Here is a 21,259-nt window from a genome sequence, read left to right on the forward strand (position 1 = left end):
TTCTAATACATTTGTTTCAAGTTTGATCGCAGTAAGAGGATCTGACTGTTTATTTTCAAGTAAAGCACTAGTGTTCGTATACGGTTAACATGCCCATTCCTCTTTAGTTTTCATGAGACGTTCAAAGCAAGCACGTGAAGAGGGCAGTGGGGTTGTGAATAGGGCTGGGCGACACCAGCTTTTCAACACCGCAGTGTATCACCAACCAAACATTGTGATACAGTGATACATCGCAATGTTGAAAAGCGGAAGGAGGAACAAGCTGCATCAGGCCCGGTCCCACGAGGTGCCAGGGTGAAACTGCTCAGGAACAGCAGTGGTTTCACCCGTGATATACCGCTGGATGAAGGCACCATCAGGCTTTGGACCTCAAACTGGTCCTGGGTGATGTATTGATAGATCGCCCAGGCCTAGTTGCAAACCATGGTCAAGTGATCTCAGCTAGAAGTCTCATTGCAATCTGAAACCCTGCACTGTCCGGTTCCTGATCACCCTAAGTTTTCTAAGCATACTCCTCCAAAATGTACTTGGGAAGACTGGGGCTAAACATCCAGGATGGGAGCATGAGAGGTAGGGGCAGTGTGTGCATCCTCATGACAGGTTGTTCCTCCATCCCCATGTGTGGTTTCAATATATGAGCAGGGCATTTAAAATCACATTTCAAGCCTTCTAGTGTCATATGAGAGATGTTCCTGTATCTTGATTTTGTCAAGTGCTTGGGAAACATTAGAATTATTTCTTTTTTCTTTTCTAACTCCTCAGGCACTAGTTGAGGAGGGAACGGGGGACTGGGGAGGATATTAATTCAGCACTTTTAAGTTAGTAGATTACGTTTTATATATTAAAAAAAAGTAACAGGGATTGTTGCACCAATGAAATGGGACTGATTATCTCTTCTACAGAACAAAACTAAAGAACCATGAATATGAAACTCTTGACCATTTGGAATGCGATTTAAACTTGATGTTTGAAAATGCCAAACGTTATAATGTCCCAAATTCTGCCATTTACAAGAGAGTACTGAAAATGCAGCAGGTTATGCAGGTAAAACTTCACACTCAAATAGCTACGTCTCTGGGGTTATTTTCGTAGGAGCTAGCATTTGGTGCATTTATATCTGCATTGGCACACTGCTGTGATAGTAATTCTTCTTGATGCTGTTTCTGTGTTTAAACTCTAAGCATTATTTTATATGTTTCCGAATAGGAGTTTTTAACTGATAGCCATATGGCTGGAAATACAAATGAATATTCTGGATGAGGAATGAATCATGCTAAACTAATTTTCTGCACTGGTAATCTGAAATCAGGTTTTTGAAGAAGACATTGTATACAGCTTTTAAGATATATGTATTAAGAGTAACTGGAACCTAGTAGGACATTTTGCAATAGAAGCTCAGATGAAAGGCTTGCTGTTCTGGAAAAAGCTTGATTATTTAGATATTCTATGTACAGTATTTAATATTTTGCTTTATACATGTAACTTGAATGGCTGAAAAAAATCTTATTGCTTTCTATTGATGCTACTGCTATATTTCTGCATTTCAGAATGAACATTATCTCTGGAGCTGTTAAATATTCATGCATTCAGGGGACACTCAGTGGATTGAATTTAACTCTAGAGATTTGTTTTCTTTCAGGCAAAGAAGAAGGAGCTAGCCAGAAGAGCTGATATCGAGGATGAAGACAGTATGATCTCTTCTGCAACGTCTGATGCTGGAAGTTCAAAAAGAAAAAGGTATGCACTTGCTGTTAATAATAATTAGTAATTATTTGATTTAATTTTCAGTTATTTCAAGCCAGTTATCAGCTGTGTCTTTATTGACAAAGTGATCTATCAAATATATAAATATGCAGTTCGCCAAAAAAATATTTAGACCCTGGTCCATATGCTGAGGTGTTAAGAAATTTTAAATGTAGTATTTGACATAGGTATTTTATCTGAATATTCCTATTTTCTGTTAAAAGGTACAATGCCACATAGACGGATAAGGCTGTAATCAATCCTATGCACTTAACTGGGAATGAGCCCCATTGAACACAGTTCTTACTTTCAAGTAAACTGTTAAATCAGAAAGAAAGGTGTACCTATTAAGGGGTTAAGTGTGGTTGGAAAATGCTTTACTTGATTGTTCAGGAAACCTCTAAATGTTGGGATCCTTTGAAGACCCTAGAAGGTGGGACAGGAGGTTTCATATTTTCATTTTACTCTCTTGTCACATAATACTGGAAAAGGCTCTCTGAATAATATGACTGTGAATGCAACATCACAGTTCACTTTTGAGATTAGTTCCACCACCATTGCTTTGACTTCATTAGCTTAGCAGTTACTTATACCCAGTGCTTTTTTCTGGGGGGGACGCAGGGGGAAGCATACCCCTAAACATTTTGTGAATCTAAGTTTGGCCTCATTGAGGGGCAGTATTTCAATATGAGTAGGAAAATGAGAGGAAATGAGAGGGGGGAAAGCACTGCTTATACCAGATAATTGTGCTTAAGGGAGAGAGAGGAAATTCATTATATTAAATCTTTCAGAACATGATTTTTTAAAGGGTTCAATATTAATCTTCACAGTATTCATAGTAGCACCAACAAGCCTGGTGCCTGGGTGGTCACGAAGCAGAGAAATTGTAACTCACCCACCTCGCCACCTGTGTCCTCCCAGCTTCCCATAACCCCTTTGAAAGGAGAGGAGAGCTCCAGAGATTGCTTTTTTTGAAGTGTCGCCGCCCTCTGCAAAATCTCACTGCGGTCGATCTGTAACCAGGGTGGAGGTAGGCACTTCACGGAGTGATTTAGGAAACCTCTCTGTGAAGTGCCTCTCCCCCATGTTACATCTTGCTGCCACTGCATTTAACAGAGGAGGGAAGGCGCTTCACAGCAGCAGTGGTCAACGAGGAGGCGGTGGCACGCATCTGACCTTCTGTCGCCTGTGTCCCTGCTGCTTACTGCGAGGTGGAAGGGTGAGGTTGACGTTGTGCAAGCGCTCCTGTGCAACCAATCCCCTGCTTCTGTTTGCGCTGCACTTGCCTTGCACTTTCCCCTCTACCTCCCAGTAAACAGGAGGTCGTGTGAGTGCCACCAATTGCCACTGCGTAATGGCTTGGGGCCAGGCTGCTTGAAGGAACACCTTTCCCCAAATATTCCCACCAAGACTTTGAAGATCTTCATCCAATGCCTTCTCCAGGTTCCCCTGCTTAATTGTGGTAATGCAGGCGTCTGCTGGGCAGAGGGCCTTTTCAGTGGTGGCACGTCATGTATTCCATGCCCTCCCCAAAGATGCTTGCCTGGTGGCTGTGGACCAGATGAAAAGCTTCCTGTCCCTCCCACCCACCAATACCTTTACAGTAGCCTTTTGATGGTAGTTTTGGTGGTAATTTAGATCTCTCAGTCAAGTTGCCCCTTCAGGCTTTGTGCTGGTGTAAAAAGTTTAGCTGTTGTTCTCTATACAGTTTTAAATGTTTTGTAATGGATTATTGTTGGTGGTGGTATTATTGGATTTGTTATTATTATTATTATTGGTAAACTTCATTCAATTTTGAATTTAAGAGGCTGTGAACCCCTAGAGAACATAGGTGGTAAAATTAATAAATAAGCATTCCCCCCTTTCAAATCTAACAGCAAAAAGAACATAAAGAAGCAGCGAATGAAAATTTTGTACAATGTTGTTCTTGAGGCACGAGAGCCTGGCACTGGCCGAAGACTTTGTGAGCTGTTCATGGTGAAACCTTCCAAAAAAGACTATCCAGATTATTACAAAATCATCTTAGAGCCAATGGATTTAAAAACAATAGAGCACAACATCCGCAGCGAAAAGTATGTTGGGGAAGAGTTTATGATAGAAGATATGAGGCTAATGTTTCGAAACGCAAGGCATTATAATGAAGAAGGCTCACAGGTACGTTCTCAAGAAAGTTCAAACCAGATTTGTATAGCTGTCACTCATGCGTTCCTCTGCGTATGCTGATATTTAATTAAATGAATTTCACAGTATGTTTTGGTTTTCTAAAAGTATGAACTGTGCAATTTCTTTATATGCATGCTCCTTGCTTACTTTATAGAATATGTCCATATCCACATACGAAAGAGCAGAAATGAATATCTGTCCTTAGCTTTTGGGTGAAGCAGCCTCCAAATATTATCCAGACTCGCCTTTGGGTGGCAAAGGAAATCATAGAAAACATATCATGATCAACATGTGGCCTTGAGATGGAGTGGATTATGAGTCCAGAGAAATGCCTTTGCATAATTTGCAAGCTATCAATTAGTAGTTTCCATATTGTGGGTTGGAGATATTTTGTGTGTAGTTTTGCCAGGGTGCTAAACAGTTTTGAGAAAGTAGAGCACCAGGAGCTAATAAAATAACTTTTTATACTGATGAGCTAGCAATACTGGGAGCTGGCATGCCCAGAGATAAACTCTTCCCTGCCTTGCCTATATAACCTTATGGTTAATCCATGGAGCTTCCCCTGCCTTTAAGGGAGGGTTGTGGAAGAGAGGGTTGTGCCCCACTTAGGGGGCTCATTACATATTCAGGAATCGAGTGCATTTATGGATTATCTTCTGCCTAATGGCAAAGATGGCCCTGATCCTACATCATCTTTGTGCAGGGATAGAGCTTTCCCTGCTGCTATGTGAATGTTGTAGCTCCTTCTAGGTAGGCGCTTTGGGTCATGTTAACAAGATATTACCAAATACACTTCCTCATTCTTAATTAGAACAAAAAGTAAAAATCCTAATAGCCATTTGCTGTTTGTTGTTTATGAATATTTTCATGATGACTAGGTTTACAATGATGCTCATATCTTGGAGAAGATTCTTAAAGAAAAGAGGAAAGAGCTGGGACCTCTGCTTGAAGATGATGAGGTTGCTTCCCCTAAATTGAAATTAAGTAAGGAACTGTTGTAAATTCCCAAGCCTGATAAATGAAATATAAAATGTTAACAGATTGCAGTCTTATTAAGCTGAGTAGTTTGCAACATTTCATCTGCTTCTGAAATACAGAATGAATTTACCAAAATATTTTTTAGATTTTAAAATATAATTGAGTCCTGAGCAAAGGTGTCCTAAACTGAGCTGTCTCATAGCATTTATGCCAAGAAAGAGACAGTCTGCCCTGAATAGGGTAGAAGTGTTAAAGCACTGTTTGAAGCTTTTGTAACATGAGAAACAGTAAAAGCTGAAATGTTGTTAGATTCGGGGAACAGCATGAGAAGTTAATATATATTTCTCACGTATGCCTCTTGCAACATATCTTTCTTTTTTCTCTCCCGAGTTTCTAGTTTGGTACTGAGCCATGTGATATTAATAGATGTAAAGTACTTTATGATCCTCAGCAAAAGTTGCTGCAGAAATATCATGTTACACAGAACTAGTAATAGAGCAATGGCCCTTACCATGTGAGGCAAGTCTAGAGGAGCACTGATTTTGTACAGGAAGGTTTTCATTTTGTATTTTTGCACAGTGCAAGGCCCAAATCATTATGCTTTATTATTCCACTGCTGGAGATCATATGGTCGGTGGGGTTATTTTTTGCAGATTTTTTGGTGCTTCTTTGTTTTAAAAGACAAACTGTATATCAAAGAAAAAAGAACCTAGAATGCTTGACATACTATGTATTGTTGACTATGGGTTGTAAGAATAGTAAGAAGTATAGAAGCATCCAAGACCAGCACATATACAGTGTTAGAATCCGAGATATGAAAGCTAGGAGCTGAATGGCACCTTAAACCTAGGCTATGGGTGCAACAATGGAAGGTCTAGGCACGCTTTTTTAATAACAAGAATGCAAAGCTGAAAATGAATGAACTGCAGCTTAAATATTATGTTCCTTTTTCACATCTCCTTCCCTTGGCCACCCCCCCTAATATTCCTAAGAGGGTCTCTTCGCCGGTCTTCAGAGAGTAGCTGGAAGTGGGGAGGCAGAAAAAGGTCCTCCTTTCCTTCCACTCTGTAGTTTTAATACGAAATCTTAAGTGCAGTACTGCACCCAGAGCTCAGAAACTGCTTGCGCTATTGAAATTCCCTGTCACAAAATGCGCCTAAAACAATGGGAGTTTCGAACACTGCACATGTACTGTAACCATTATTACCGCAACTTCTTGCAATTGGTAGCCCTATTAGCTTCTGCGGCTGTTTTGCTAAAAACTTAAATGGTTTTGCTGTGCAAGATGTTTATTCTGGGATTTGAAAACTACTTTAAATAAATGAAGAATGTTTTATATGCAGAATTTTTTTTGTGCTGGGACTAGCAGTTACTGCCAATGATCCAGGGTTTCCAGTGTATCTTCGGGGCAGTGAGGAAAAGAGGTTTCAGCATTCTCTTCTGTATTCTAAGGAATCTCCAGGTGTGCACACAACAATTCTCTTTGTTTTTTTTTTTTATTTATTATTATTATTTTTATTACAAAGAATAACATAAAACAGTCACGCACAAGAAAAAAAACAATACACTTACGTTCCTACACATCCATCGGTTACATAATACAAACAAATCTATATCTTTATTTCTCCTATTAACATTTACCTAAAGTTAAAATCCCAAAAAAAAACTATTGCTTGCAATTGCGTCGGAAAGGAGAGGAGCAATGGAGAAAGAGAAAAAAAGGAGCAGGCATGATAATAATGATAATGATAATAGTTATATTAATACTAATGCTGAAAATTATCATAAACATGAATAAAGTCAACGAATAAAAAGAAAAAAAAAGAAGAAAAAAAGAAAGGAAAAAAAAAAAAAGGAAAAAAAGGGGGGAAAAACAGACTAAGAAAAGAAGGAGGCAAGCCCCAGTTGACTGATTCAACAGTCATATCTTAAGCACTTGATTACATAACATCTTCTATAACTTCCACCGCGCTTTGCACAGAATTTCAATCTTCTATACTTCCATATCTTGTCCTCTTAATACAATACGCTAACTTCTGCTAACAAAACAGAAGTCTTCAAATTCATACACAGTTACTCTAAACATAGCCATGTTCTGTTGCCCAATCCTATTTTATTTAAATAATCATTTAAGCACTCCCACTGTTCCTTAATTTTATGTCTAGGTTTATTACGAATCAGATCAGTTAATTTTGCTAGTTCTAAATATTCGCAAAGTTTGTCAATCCATTCTCCTCTCGTAGGTGTCTTAGGTTCCTTCCATGATTTAGCAATGATCATCCTTGCTGCTGTTGCTGCATAAAGATATATATTGATCTTATCTGAAGGTATTTCATTATTAAGAATTCCCAATAAATAGGCTTCTGCTTTCTTACTAAACGGAGCTTTAATTAATTCTTGGACTTCCCTGTGTATCATTTCCCAAAATGTTTTAATTTTGGGGCATGACCACCACATGTGGTATAACGTTCCGGTAGTTTGCCCACACCTCCAGCATTTGTCATTACTATTCTTATTTATTTTGGCTATTTTTTCAGGCGTTAAGTACCACCTATAGTGAACTTTCATAAAGTTCTCTTTTAAAGCATAGCAGGCTGTGAAATTAATTTGTTTATCCCAGAAATCTTTCCATTTTTTATATTCAATCTGATAACCTAGATCTTTTTCCCATTTTTCCATGTATTTGTTCTTACTTTCTTGTTCCCAGTTCTGCTCATTTAAAAGTTTGTACATTTTCGAGAGGGTTTTCCCCTTGCTGTTGATGATTTCTGATTCAAATCTCGTTTTTGTTTCTCCAAATCCTCTTTCCTTTATATCTCTTTCAAATGTGGCTTTTAATTGATAGTATTCTAGCCAGGATATTCCTCTGCTCTTAAGATCATCGTATTCTTTGAGTTTAATACTGTCGTTGTCCTTTTCGGTAATTTCTCTATACGTAGGCCAGACCTCTTTCTTATAGCATCTTAATGTGGCATTAGCTTCTACCGGTGATGCCCACCAGGGAGTCCTATCTATGATTTTATCTTTAGTTCTTTCCCAGACCTCCCATAGGGCCCTCCTTAAGATGTGACTTTGAAATTCTTTGTTTTTCTTTCCTTTTTCATAAAACAAGTAACCATGCCACCCAAAGATCTTGTTTACCCCCTCTAGTTCCAGAATATCCGATTTTTTTAACGTTAACCAATCTTTTATCCAGGTCCAGCAGGCTGCCTCAAAGTATTTTTTCAAGTCTGGTAGGGCAAATCCCCCGATCTTTCTGGGGTTCGTTAATATCTCTGCCTTCATCCTTGCCTTTCTTCCCTGCCAAATGAAGTCCGTCAAGTCTTTTTGCCACTCTTTTAGATATTTGGTTCCAATTAATATGGGAATGTTTTGAAACAGGAACAGAATTTGGGGGAGAATCACCATCTTAATCATAGATACCCTACCCCAAATGGATAGATTCATACACTTCCATTTTACCAATTTTTTCTTTACTTCTTTCCATTTCTCAATGTAATTATCCTTCAATAGATTTGTGTTCTTGTTAGTTATCTGAATCCCTAGGTAGTTGACTTTTTTCTCAATTTTAATCCCTGTTATTTTTTCCAAACTCTCTTGATCCTTTACTCTCATATTTTTCGTTAGCATTTTCGATTTGTCTTTGTTTAACCTAAATCCTGATACTTCCCCAAACTTCCCTATCTCATTCATTCCTGTTACGATTCCTTCCTCCGGGTTTTCGGTCATAATGATTAGATCGTCAGCGAACGCTTTAGTTTTAAAACAGTAGGCTCCTAATTTTATTCCTTTAATCGCTTTGTTTCCCCTAATTGCTATCAGTAAAGTCTCCAGGGTTGTGATGAATAACAGGGGGGACAAGGGGCAGCCCTGTCTTGTACCCCTCTCTATGCTAAATTCTTCGGTGAGTTCATTATTTATAATTAACCTTGCTCTTTGTTCACTATAAATTGCTTTGATTCCCCTCAAGAACCTTTGCCCCAGTTTTAGATTTTCACAGGTGTTTATCATAAAATCCCAAGACACACGGTCAAAGGCTTTCTCCGCGTCAACTAACAGCATTGCTGTCGCCATGCTTGGTTTGAAATCTAAATATTCCATTAAATCAATAATTACCCTGATGTTATCCTTAATTTGTCTCTCGGGAAGGAAACCCGCTTGATCTTTTCCAATTATCCTAATTAATACACTCTTTAGTCGATTTGCTAATATTCCGGTAAATATCTTGTAATCAATATTTAATAAAGATATTGGTCTAAAGTTCTTAATTAATTTCGCATTTGAATCTCCTTTGGGAATCAACGTTATTAATGCTTCTTGCCAGGACTTTGGTAATACGCCTTTCTCCAAAATTCCATTCATTATTACCTTTAATCTCGGTGTTACCACTTCTTCTAATATCTTATAGTACTTGACGGAGATTCCGTCAGGGCCTGGCGATTTCCCTTCTTTCAATTTCTTAATCATATTTCTAATTTCCTCCTCCTGAATTTCAGCATTTAAAAGTTGGAATTCTTCCTCATTAATTTCTGGTAATTTATTTCGGGCCAAATAATTCTGTATTGCTTTCTCGTCTTTCCCTTCCTCCTTGTAAAGTGTTTTATAATAATTTATAAATCTTTCCTTAATTTGTTGTGGGTCCGTAATTTCTAGATCTTCTTCCATTATTTTATTTATTATTCTATCATTCTGTTTTTCCTTTAGTAACCAAGCTAGCATTTTTCCGGGTTTATTAGCGGATTCAAAATATCTTTGTTTCGTCCAAAGTATTTTATTTCGAACTTCCCTGTTTACTATTTCTGAGAGGTGGTTTTGTAATCTTTTCACATGTTGTCTTAATTCCTCGTCTTGGGGATCTTTCGTTAAATCTTTTTCTTTATCCCTAATTTGTTTATTCATTTCCATTATATTTTTCTCTTTCTCTTTTTTTATCTTTGTCATTTGTTGAATACTGAACCCTCTCATATAGGCTTTACTCGCCTCCCAGATTGTTCTTTTGTCTGTGTCCTGTCTTTCATTTATTTCAAAGTATTCTTTCAGGGTATCTTTGGCTTTCTTAACTCTTAGTTCGTCCCTCCAGATCTCGTCATTTAATCTCCACCTTCCACTCATGTTGTTCCTAAACTTCAATTGAATCAATACCGGGTTGTGATCTGATATCGATCTGTTCTGTATTTCTGCTTTATCTAACTTCAGCATTAACTTTTTCGTTAGCCAAATTGAATCTATCCTTCCCCCTGACCTATTGGCTTCGGAGTAATGTGTGATGTCTTTTACCGTGGGGTTTTTAGTTCTCCAAGCATCATACAGCTCAAAGTTCTCAATTAGTTGAAAAAAAGAGAGGGGTAATTTACCTGAGTTACTGGACCTTTCTTTGGGTGTTCTATCCATTTCCGTGGAAATAACTCCGTTCATATCCCCCATCAATATCATATTTTCCCCCATATAGTTCCATAACCTCTCCTCTACACTTTTAAAAAACTCATCTTTTCTGGTGTTTGGGGCGTAAATCCCTATTACAATCACCTTCCCGGCCTTAGAACATATTTCCACTCCTATCACTCTCCCTTCTTCATCACTAAATAGCAACTGGGGTTTTAATGTTGGGTTAATATATAACACCACCCCCCTTTTCTTCTCCTTTCCTGCTGTCACAAAATCTACTCCCAGCCTACTGTTCTTTAACACTCTCACATGGTTCTTACAAATGTGTGTTTCTTGCAAACACACTATATCACATTTTTTCTTCTTCAGTAAATATTCTATTTTGTTTCTTTTAAATTTCCCATTCATTCCGTTCACATTCCACGATACACATTTCATCTTTTACAGAACCTTTATTACTATATTAACATAAATTAGTTTGCACTTTCAAACCTTAATTCTCACCTTGGGATTCAAGAGGCACGTCAGAAAGGTCAAGGGCAAAGGGTTCCCCCCCCCTCTAGTTGGATCTACACAGAAGATAATGATAATAAAAAATACTGAACAAATTAACGTTACCCAAGAAACGGAGAAGAAACAATAAACAAAAACTTCAACTATAAAATAAAATACGGAAATCAAAAATAAAGGATAGGCTGATCTGTTCCCCCTGAAATTATACTAATTCGTACTAGTCATCTATTAATTTCAAAAACCACTACAGTTCTTACTCTAAAAAATTTTCTCCGCCTAGTTCTTCACAATACTTCCTCCAAAAGCTCTTCGTATCGTCTACTGATTTAAAGTAACGTCTCCTCTCTTTGTAAGTAAACGAAAGTCCCTCCGGGAGTTCCCATTTAAACAATATGTTATTGTTCCTCAATGCCGTCGTTAAGAATTTGTAATTGTCCCTCTTTTTCAATATGCGGACCGGAGTCTCTTTCATTATCTCAACCCCCCTTCCTTCTATAATTAGTGGCTCAGTTCTGCTTTTTTGTAAAAGTTTGTCCCTCAGCAATCTTGAGTTCAGAAATAGCAGGCAATCTCCCGGACCACTTCTAGTCTTGTTTTTGTTTGGTCTTATCCTATATATTTTGTCAATGTCGAGAGTCAGGTCATCCTCCTCCACCCCCAACCAGGCTGCCAGCTCTTTAGTCAATTTGGTTGCTATTTCCTCATCCTGTGATTCTTTCACTCCTTTCACGCGGAGAATCATCTCTTTTTGCTTCATTTCCAGCACTGCCATGGAATCATAAATTCCTTCTTGAATTTTCTTTAACTCACTTACTTCTTCTTTGTGTTTTTCCTGAAGCCTTTTCAGCTCTCTTTGTTCCTGTTGAACTTTTTTCACTATCTCATCCTGTTTCTGTGATTTAGTTTGGATTTCTTGGAATGATGTCTCTAGCTCCTTATACTTTTTAGTTTGTTGATTAACTTGTTCTGAAAGTTCTATAATTAAATTTGAGTTTTTCTCAATTTTAGATCCCATCATTTCCATTTTCCCATCCATTATTTTTATATTCCCATCTAGACTTGCTATCTTGTCACCTAGGTTCTTTTCCATTCTTTCCATCAATGCTATTAGCTCTTTCATATCTGAGTTGGTTTCTCCCTCCGCGATTGATGTTCTACGCAGTTGGTTTTGTGCAGAACCAAGTCCACTTATTGTTTGATGCTTCTTTGAGCCCATCTGATCTTGAGCTTTATCTCTCTCTTTGTGTCTTTCCTTTATTTCAATTTTCAATTTTTGGGGGGTTTTACTTCAAAGGGTTGGTTAGGCAGTTTTTACATCTGGGAATTCCCTTTGAGTTAGTCTCTAACAGTCCATATTGTAATTTCTAACCATTCTTGTTTTAATAATGTAGTTGTCCTGCTCCAGGCGTGTTGTGCTGAGTTAATATTTCACCCCTTGGATGGTTGTTATTTTATTTTCCCAGCAAGGGTTAACAGTCTTTTTTTTTTATTTTTTATTGGTTTTGAGTTTGGTTTGGGTGTCGTTTACCTGCTCACCACTGGTGTCGCTGTTGCGGGAGGTCTCTCTTTGCACACTGTTCTCGCCTCCTCTTCTCTTCCTTCCTCGTAGTTCCACTAATTCCGGTGGCGCCAGCGGTGTTTGCAGCTCTTAAAGGTACCTCCTCTCTTTTCTTTCTTTCTTATCCCTTTCCAAACACTCTTAATTAGTTCTCAGTCTCTTAATTTCTCAATTGCCGTTATTATTACTTCAGTAGTTGTTGTTTTCAACGATACTAAGTTGTTGTTTCGGCGATACTAAATTTCAGTCTTTGAACTCGATGAGGGGGATACTGTAAAACCTCTCGGAACGTATCGTCGTTCGTCCCGTTCTGTATGTAGACTCTCACCTCCCTTTCCTTCACTCGTTCTTGGTTAAATTCTCAAATCTTTCCAAATCTTATTTTCAATATATCCGGAAGAAAAAACGTCTGTGTATGTTATTTGGACAATCAGACGCTGTGCTTGGCTACGGCCCCCCTCGCGCGTCTCAGTTGCACTTTGTTTAGTTTAAAACACTTTTAAGTCTCTTCCCCCTCTCGCGTCTCGCAATTAGCGTTCAGTTTTCCTTTGTCCTTTTCCCAGAGAGGGGGACTTAAATTTGCTATTGTTGAATAATTCTCTTTGTTAAAGCCCTGTTCTAATGAAGGTTTGAGAGTGTGCCTTTTGATTTTGACATAAGCAATATGAATATGTGACGTGCTGCTTGGCAGAACCTGTAGCCTAGCCTTATTTCACTTGACTCTCCAGATGCTCTGAGTCCACTGTTGCTCTCCAGATTCTTTCTGCAAAACACTTCCTTTTCCATGGTGTGTGTGTGTGTGTGTGTGAGAGAGAGAGAGAGAGAGAGAGAGAGAGAGACAGAGAGAGAGAGAGAGACAGAGAGAGATGGGCAGACAGAGAAACTCTGTTCTCATATTGTTACAAGAGAAAATAAAAAGCGAAGGAGTTATGATGTGAAAGACACCAAATTGCATGTGTCTAATGTTACATGATATACCCAGATTAGTATTTGAGTAACTGAAGTCACAAGAATGTTGGTTTTTTGAGTCTAGCTTTAAATTTTGTTTCTCTAGGTAGAAAGACTGGCATCTCCCCTAAAAAATCAAAATATATGACTCCAATGCAACAGAAACTTAATGAAGTATACGAAGCGGTGAAGAACTACACAGATAAGCGAGGGAGAAGGCTTAGTGCAATTTTCCTGCGGCTTCCATCTCGATCAGAGCTTCCTGACTACTACCTGACAATTAAAAAGCCGGTTGATATGGAGAAGATCAGAAGTCACATGATGGCCAACAAGTATCAGGACATTGATGCCATGGTTGAAGATTTTGTAATGATGTTCAATAACGCCTGCACCTACAACGAGCCAGAATCCTTGATTTACAAAGATGCTCTGGTGCTGCACAAAGTTTTGCTAGAAACTAGAAGAGACATAGAAGGAGATGAAGATTCTCATGTCCCAAATGTAACACTGCTGATCCAGGAACTTATACATAACCTTTTTGTCTCTGTAATGAGTCATCAGGACGATGAAGGCAGGTGCTACAGTGACTCCTTAGCTGAAATTCCTGCTGTTGATCCTAATTTCCCAAACAAGCCACCCCTGACTTTTGATATCATACGAAGGAATGTGGAAAATAACCGCTACCGGAGATTGGATTTGTTCCAAGAGCATATGTTTGAAGTGCTGGAGCGGGCAAGGAGAATGAACCGGTACGTAAAACTTTACCTTTATCAACCTCTCTAGTAACTTAAGTTAATATAAGTTACTAGTGCTTGATTCAGGTAGGTAGCCGTGCTGGTCTGACGCAGTCAAAAGAAAAATGAAGAAATTAAAAATTGTCCAATAGCACCTTAGAGACCAATTAAGAAATGTGCATGCACACGAAAGCTTATACCAGAACAAACTTAGTTGGTCTCTAAGGTGCTACTGGACAATTTTTATTTTTATTTTTAAAAATATTACTAGTGCTTGTGACACACCCCTCTTACAGTGATCACTGATGCCAGTGATACTAATACAAGAATCTATAAGTTACTAGTGCGGGATTGGACTCTTATTCCAGGGGCATGAAACCACTTTCCATTAACAGCCTCATAAATAGCTTTTGCTTGTTACTTTTAATGTTTAGTACCTTTAATGTCTCAGGTAATGTCTCAGAAAGGTACCTTCATTGATTTTGCAATATGTAAGTATTTTTTAGTTAGTTAAAAGCCAGATGGTTATCTAACATATATATACTAAATAGTGCTACAAGTTTTAGAGAAGTGTAAAAAAAAGCAACTTATACTACTGCATGATATGAGAACTGCAGATTTTGAGATGATATAGCAGGCATAGGCAAACTCGGCCCTCCAGATGTTTTGGGACTACAGCTCCCATCATCCCTGACCACTTGTCTTGTTAGCTAGGGATGATGGGAGTTCTAGTCCCAAAGCATCTGGAGGGCTGAGTTTGCCTGTGCCTGTGATATAGCAATACTTTGGCCCAGTGGAATTGTCACAATCTCTAGCCAATTAAACCATGGTTTATTGTCCTGAGAATGAGCCGTGTGTCTCTACACTTTCTGCTTGCCTTTCCCTCCTCCCCTTCTGCACTTCTACCCTGGCTAACTACCCGGTAAATCACACTTTTCCATGACATCCAAACCAGGGTCAGGGAAAAAAAATCAGTTGCAAACAATGAAATTTCTTTTTTTTCCCATGACACATTCATGCTTCAGCTACACCTTGTGTATGTTGTCATTTCATGCAGCTTCTCTTTTCTTTAAAGGACGGATTCAGAGATTTATGAGGATGCAGTGGAACTTCAACAGTTCTTTATCAAAATCCGTGACGAACTCTGCAAGAATGGCGAGATCCTGTTGTCACCAGCCCTCAGCTACACTACCAAGCATCTTCATAACGATGTCGAAAAAGAGAAGAAGGAAAAGCTGCCTAAGGAAATGGAAGAGGACAAACTCAAAAGAGAAGAAGAGAAGAGAGGTAATTGTACTTAATTTAAACGGCTGGACATTGTCACTCTTCATTTAGTAGATACTGAAAGGAGACATAGGTGAACCTTCTCCAGCATTATCAGCATTGCTTGAGAGAGGATGGGCAGTATAAGAATGAATTTGTAAATGAGCTGATTTGTACATTTGTGTCATTCATCTCTCTTGCTCGCCTTGACACACTCTGACAAAGGAAAAGGAGAATGCCAAATATAACATAATAATAATTATAATTATAATAATAATAATTATAATTATAATAATTTATTATTTATACCCCGCCCATCTGGCTGGGTTTCCCCAGCCACTCTGGGCGGCTTCCAACAGAATATTAAATTACAATAATCTATTAAACATTAAAAGCTTCCCTAAACAGGGCTAACTTCACATGTCTTCTAAAAGTCTGGTAGTTGTTTTTCTCTTTGACATCTGGTGGGAGGGCGGGTGCCACTACTGAGGAGGCCCTCTGCCTGGTTCCCTGTAACTTGGCTTCTCGCAGTGAGGGAACTGCCAGAAAGCCCTCTGTGCTGGACCTCAGTGTCTGGGCCGAATGATGGTGTTGGAGACACTCCTTCAGGTATACTGGACCGAGGCCGTTTACAATCTACCCGTTTACAATCTACCCTTCTGGGTCATCTTCCCCAGTAAGATACCGTCAAATGTAGAAAAGTAATTGGTCAGATGATTGCCAACATGTGTATTTCCTACACAGCCTTCACTGAACTATTCAGATGTGCTTGCCCCTACATGTAATTCAGTCATGAGTAAAGTACTGTTCAGCAGAGCTCAAAACTGCCAACTCAGTTAGCTGGTAAATTGCAAGTCTTGCACACGGTAAATATATTGTGAGTGTTGTGATTGTATTAGTATCACTGGCAACAGTGATCACTGTAAAAGGGGAGTGTCACAAGCACTGGTAATGTATAGACTCTTGGTATTATATGCATGTGGGCTGGGAGCTTTTTAAACATCAATATGCATTACTTCATTTCAAAATATGGTAAGCTAGACCTGCTGCACTTGGGGACCCTTATGCTCGTGTTGCTATGTGGGGCTCTAGACTTCTGCCCAAAGTCCTGATGGTACAACTGGCCGCAGGCCCCCTTCCTACCTTGCTGCACCATTTTGAATACACTGCCAAGTCTGAACTGCTTTCTTTCTGCTCATTCTCCCCTCCTCACCCCGCTTTGGAGGCCCATTTCAGTGATCAGGGGATGGAATCTGTCCTACCCCTTGTGTGGCAAGAATAGTGCCTCTCCCTTGCATTGCATGGTGATGGGGGATATTGCTTGATATGGCTGGTACTAGGAATACTTTCTAAGAGGAAATGGTCACCCTTTACAGGAAAGATCCTTGGTGTGTAAAGTGTTACAAGGCGAGGAGCCCCATGGTTTTTAAACTGACTGTAAGTCATTCCCACTGTTTTCTTTTGTGTTGAATAAGAAGCTGAAAAGAGTGAAGATTCTTCTGGAGGATCAGGACTGTCTAGTTTACACAGGACATACAGCCAGGATTGCAGCTTTAAGAACAGCATGTATCATGTTGGGGATTATGTCTATGTTGAACCTGCAGAAGCCAATTTGCAACCTCACATAGTCTGCATTGAACGACTGTGGGAAGATTCAGCTGGTAAGAAAGACTGTCTTCTTAATGCTGGTGGTAGCAGCTGTCCTATATGCCCTGTCTTATATCCCGATACCAGCTCTTGTAAACACAACACATAATTCATTAAATGGTAATAGAACCACTACCATGAGATTTCCCTAACAAACTGTTAGATTATTTAAATAATTCAATGACAGGACAGCACTGGCTGATTGTAGGGTGATCCCTAACAATTTGTTTCGTGGGACACCATAGCCAATGGCACGGGTCACATGTCGTCAGCTGACCCAGGTAGGAGTAAAGCTTGTAGGAAGCAGGTCCATTTCTCTCAGCTTTTTCTCCTGCCTGACACAGCGGTACAAGCGGGTCAGAGAGGAGACAGCTCTACTTCATTCTGACTAACTTCGCACTCAGGACAACTAGTGGAAACCTGAGGGAGGAATATAGGTGGTGGTTGTGGCTGAGCTGCAAGTGCAGAGCCATACTATGCCCAAATGCCTCAAGGCCACATCTGCACCGCAAGCATAGTGCGGCACCTCTCCCTAAGAACAAAGGGTCACTTTTCTTCCCCCCCACAGCACTGCTGTTGCAATTGCCATGTTAACTGGTCACCATTCTGTTCTGTGCAGCATGAATGACAACCAGCATCTCATCCTTTCTCAAATATCTTATTTTGTGAACTTCAGTTTTCAAAAAATTAAGGGTTACAGCCTGTCTTTGATTTGCGCAATCACAATATGCAAAGAGAAACTGTCCCACAGTTTTGCGGGTCTAGACTTTAAAATGTACTTTCCCTGAACAAAGATTTAGGCACAAACTAGCACTATCTCAGCCGTTTTATTGGCACAGAAGATCCGCGGATCAGTTTATAACTTGTTACAGTTGTTTTGTATCACAAAACTGTCTTGTTTTTAGGTGAAAAATGGTTGTACGGCTGCTGGTTTTATCGACCAAATGAAACATTCCATCTTGCAACCCGAAAGTTTTTGGAGAAAGAAGTATTTAAAAGTGATTATTACAACAAAGTCCCCGTGAACAAAATTCTTGGCAAATGTGTGGTCATGTTTGTTAAGGTGAGAATAGGCTGGATGTTCTGTTATGCATCTGGATGAACACTATGCTGATCAAATATTAGTGTTTTGTTGTGTTAGAGATCATTTTTCTGTTTTATTAAATTTCTCCCCATCATGCCCTCTTCAAGTAATCAAATACTTATCAGTTGGGAAATGAAAGGAGGCCACCAAAAGATAAGGGAATGATTTCTGTACCCTTGGGAGACTACCTAGGTCTGCAGGTCTATAGAGCATGTAAAGTAGGGAGGAAAGGCATTTGTTTAAGAACCTCAGAGCAACCTGGTAGGAACTTGTGGGCTTCCAGATTTACAGGATGTTGGTGGCCATTTGAGCCCTGACACTGCTCCAGGAAACATCACAAACAATGGCTTTTGAATGCACATGTTTCTGCAATATGAACTATTTTTTTCTGAATAATTATTTTTCCCATTGACTAGGAGTATTTTAAGCTATGCCCAGAAAAATTTAGAGATGAAGACGTTTACGTTTGCGAATCACGTTATTCTGCGAAGACCAAGTCCTTTAAGAAGATTAAACTATGGACCATGCCAATTAGCTCTGTACGATTTGTTCCTCGAGACGTGCCCTTGCCTGTGGTTCGTGTTGCCTCGGTATTTGCGAATACAGACAAAATTGATGAGGAAAAGCACACTGAAATGTCTGAGGATATCAAAGTGGGAGACAACGCCCTTAGCCTCGAAAAGGTATACACATTTGAAGAGCTAGCCATTAAATGCTTTGACGTTTGGGCTTGTCTGTAGGTTTTTAACATGGTTTATCAGTTTAGGAATGAATAGCTGATGCTTTTACCTGCTTCAAAGTTAGACAGTTCTGATTTGTACATGGGTCTCCCATATACACATCTAACAGCCACGTGAAATTACATGGGGAAGTCATTTGGAGGTTTGGACTAAAGCGTCACCAGTATGTGGATGACACTCAGCTCTACCTCTCATATCCAGGAGAATCCCCAGAACTGTGAGGGAGGGAAAGGAGTCAGGATTGTTCTGTCTGGCAAGCTGAAAAGTTTGCACCCCTCTGATCAAACAATGGCCATATCGCTATGCTGAATGGCATATTAAAGGAGATCCGGGGGTCTGGATGTCACAGTCCCTGCTTATGCAAGTAGCTCCTGGGTGAGGCTGAATACCTAACGTACCATTTTATTTAAGAAGAGTTGCACAACTTCCCCCATTTCTTAAGTCTGCCTTTATTTACAGGACAAAGAAGACGTTCCAGTAGAAATGGCAAATGGAGAACCTGGGTGTCACTACTATGAACAGCTTTGTTACAATGACATGTGGCTGAAGGTTGGGGATTGTGTCTTCATAAAATCACACGGTCTAGTCCGACCACGAGTTGGCAGGTACCTTTTTCTTGTAGCTTTATAAATATAGTTGCATCATTGAAAACGGTTTCAAGTCTTTCATGTACAAACGCAAAAGATGAATAAAACCGTAAAGTAATTGGGGGAAATGGCTCGGTTTTTGACTTGGCGATCATCTTGGGATACTCTGAAGCAAATCTTTTTCTGTGTTTTTCAGAATAGAAAAAATGTGGGTAAGAGATGGAGCTGCCTATTTCTTTGGTCCAATCTTTATACACCCAGAGGAAACTGAACATGAGCCAACTAAAATGTTCTACAAGAAGGAAGTGTTTTTGAGTAACTTAGAAGAGACCTGCCCCATGACATGCATTCTAGGTAACCAACTATTATTGATCTTTTTTACTATAACTGTTGTGTTTTGAATGAACAGTACAGTTGGGGACTGGGGGAATCAGTACAATTCTATCATTTCCATTTCCATTTCCTTTTCATGTTCTTGCTATGTTTCATGTTAGGATTTGGTGTACATAACTCTTTAAACCTGAGTATCTGGTACAGAATAAATTCTGTATGATAAATTCATTTGGGGTTTTTTAAAAAGCCCTATTCATTCTTCTAGAACTAGTAACAGAGGAAAATAAATATGCTTTGAAATCCAGTAGGTTTTTTTTACTAGAGAAGGACCGTCTCATTGTGTTGTGTATATAGCCTTTGGCAATACTGTGGTCATCCTAAACAGCTGCTGACTCAAGCTACCTGTATCACATTATTGCCGATATTACTAGAAGTAAAGGCTTATGAACAAAATAATTAACTAGTCTTGAATGGTACATACACTTATTTTAAATTTTCTTAAATGAATGGTTTTCTTGTCTGTGTGGAATTAAATTGGCACTGTTAAGTGGAGGAGAATCCGTTCAACTTCCAAAACGTTCGAAAACCAAATTGCAGCTTCTGATTGGCTGCAGGAAGCTCCTGCAGCCAATCGGAAGCCATGGAAGCCCCATGGGACGTTCGGCTTCCAAAAGAATGTTCGAAAACCGCAACAGTCACTTCCTGGTTTCGATCATTCGGGAGAACTAGGCTGTTCGAAAACCAAGGTGTGACTGTATTTGTCATGAAGAGATCCGGCAAGGAAGCCCTGTCCCAATCCAGCAAAGGAGTTCCATGTATGAATGCTGTAATCATATCCATTTAACTTCATGGCTGTGTCAATGTGCATTGGAGATGCATTCCCAGCAGGAGCCCCTAGTCACATGCAACATGTGACCTGGAATGAGGCTTAGGTGTTCCATTGTAGGCTATGTGTGATGATTCAGTATATTATCATGAACTTTTTGGTGGTTTAAAATATGCAGGCCTGTTAACAAAAATTAGCTTTCAAACTGTTAGTGTGGAAAACGCTGCTAATTTATTTTTCTCTCTTTCAGGAAAGTGTGCTGTGTTGTGTTTCAAAGACTTCCTCTCCTGTAGGCCAACTGAGATCTCTGAAAATGATGTTCTCCTCTGTGAAAGCCGCTATAATGAAAGTGACAAACAGATGAAGAAATTTAAGGGATTGAAAAGATTTTCTCTTTCAGCAAAAGTAGTAGATGATGAAATTTACTACTTTAGGTACGATGTTTTTGCTTTTAAAGCATTATCAAAGATAATGGGGGTAGAGATCTTTAAGTTGATTTGACTGTAGGAAAAAATGTCCTTTATAAAATGTAGTGGTATAAACTGAAGCATCTTCAGATCCATTGAACGTAGAGGGCCATTACCTCACCAGGAAGCTAGCTTGGCTATTCCAGAAATCGAATTTGTATTGGGTCCAGGAATTAGAAGGGTCTCAGGCATATAGCCTGCCATTTCCCTCCCCCCGGCCAAAACAACAACAACTCACAACAGTATTTTAAATAGGCAATGGTGAACTTGAATATTGTCATTTAATTTCT

At 39.3% G+C, this 21,259-nt stretch overlaps 1 protein-coding gene across 9 annotated transcripts in view; it reads left to right on the forward strand.

Moving 5' to 3' along the window:
* The window catches only part of PBRM1 (polybromo 1), a 65,357-nt gene that overhangs the window by 20,222 nt on the left and 23,876 nt on the right, over positions 1-21,259 (forward strand). For 5 of the 9 annotated variants that reach the window (XM_035106138.2, XM_060271500.1, XM_060271502.1 and 2 more), the window contains exons 13-24: positions 903-1,044; positions 1,640-1,737; positions 3,621-3,897; positions 4,785-4,890; positions 13,395-14,037; positions 15,098-15,309; positions 16,761-16,946; positions 17,838-17,995; positions 18,433-18,699; positions 19,216-19,361; positions 19,540-19,697; positions 20,753-20,936. In XM_035106138.2, the coding sequence (XP_034962029.1) occupies positions 903-1,044; positions 1,640-1,737; positions 3,621-3,897; positions 4,785-4,890; positions 13,395-14,037; positions 15,098-15,309; positions 16,761-16,946; positions 17,838-17,995; positions 18,433-18,699; positions 19,216-19,361; positions 19,540-19,697; positions 20,753-20,936 (2,577 nt within the window). The remainder of the gene's footprint in view (positions 1-902; positions 1,045-1,639; positions 1,738-3,620; positions 3,898-4,784; positions 4,891-13,394; positions 14,038-15,097; positions 15,310-16,760; positions 16,947-17,837; positions 17,996-18,432; positions 18,700-19,215; positions 19,362-19,539; positions 19,698-20,752; positions 20,937-21,259) is intronic. The other 4 variants (XM_060271499.1, XM_060271501.1, XM_060271503.1 and 1 more) reach the window with 1 other exon arrangement.

The sequence above is a fragment of the Zootoca vivipara genome, chromosome 2 (genome assembly GCF_963506605.1).
Source record: "Zootoca vivipara chromosome 2, rZooViv1.1, whole genome shotgun sequence".
Taxonomy (NCBI): Eukaryota; Metazoa; Chordata; class Lepidosauria; order Squamata; family Lacertidae; genus Zootoca; species Zootoca vivipara.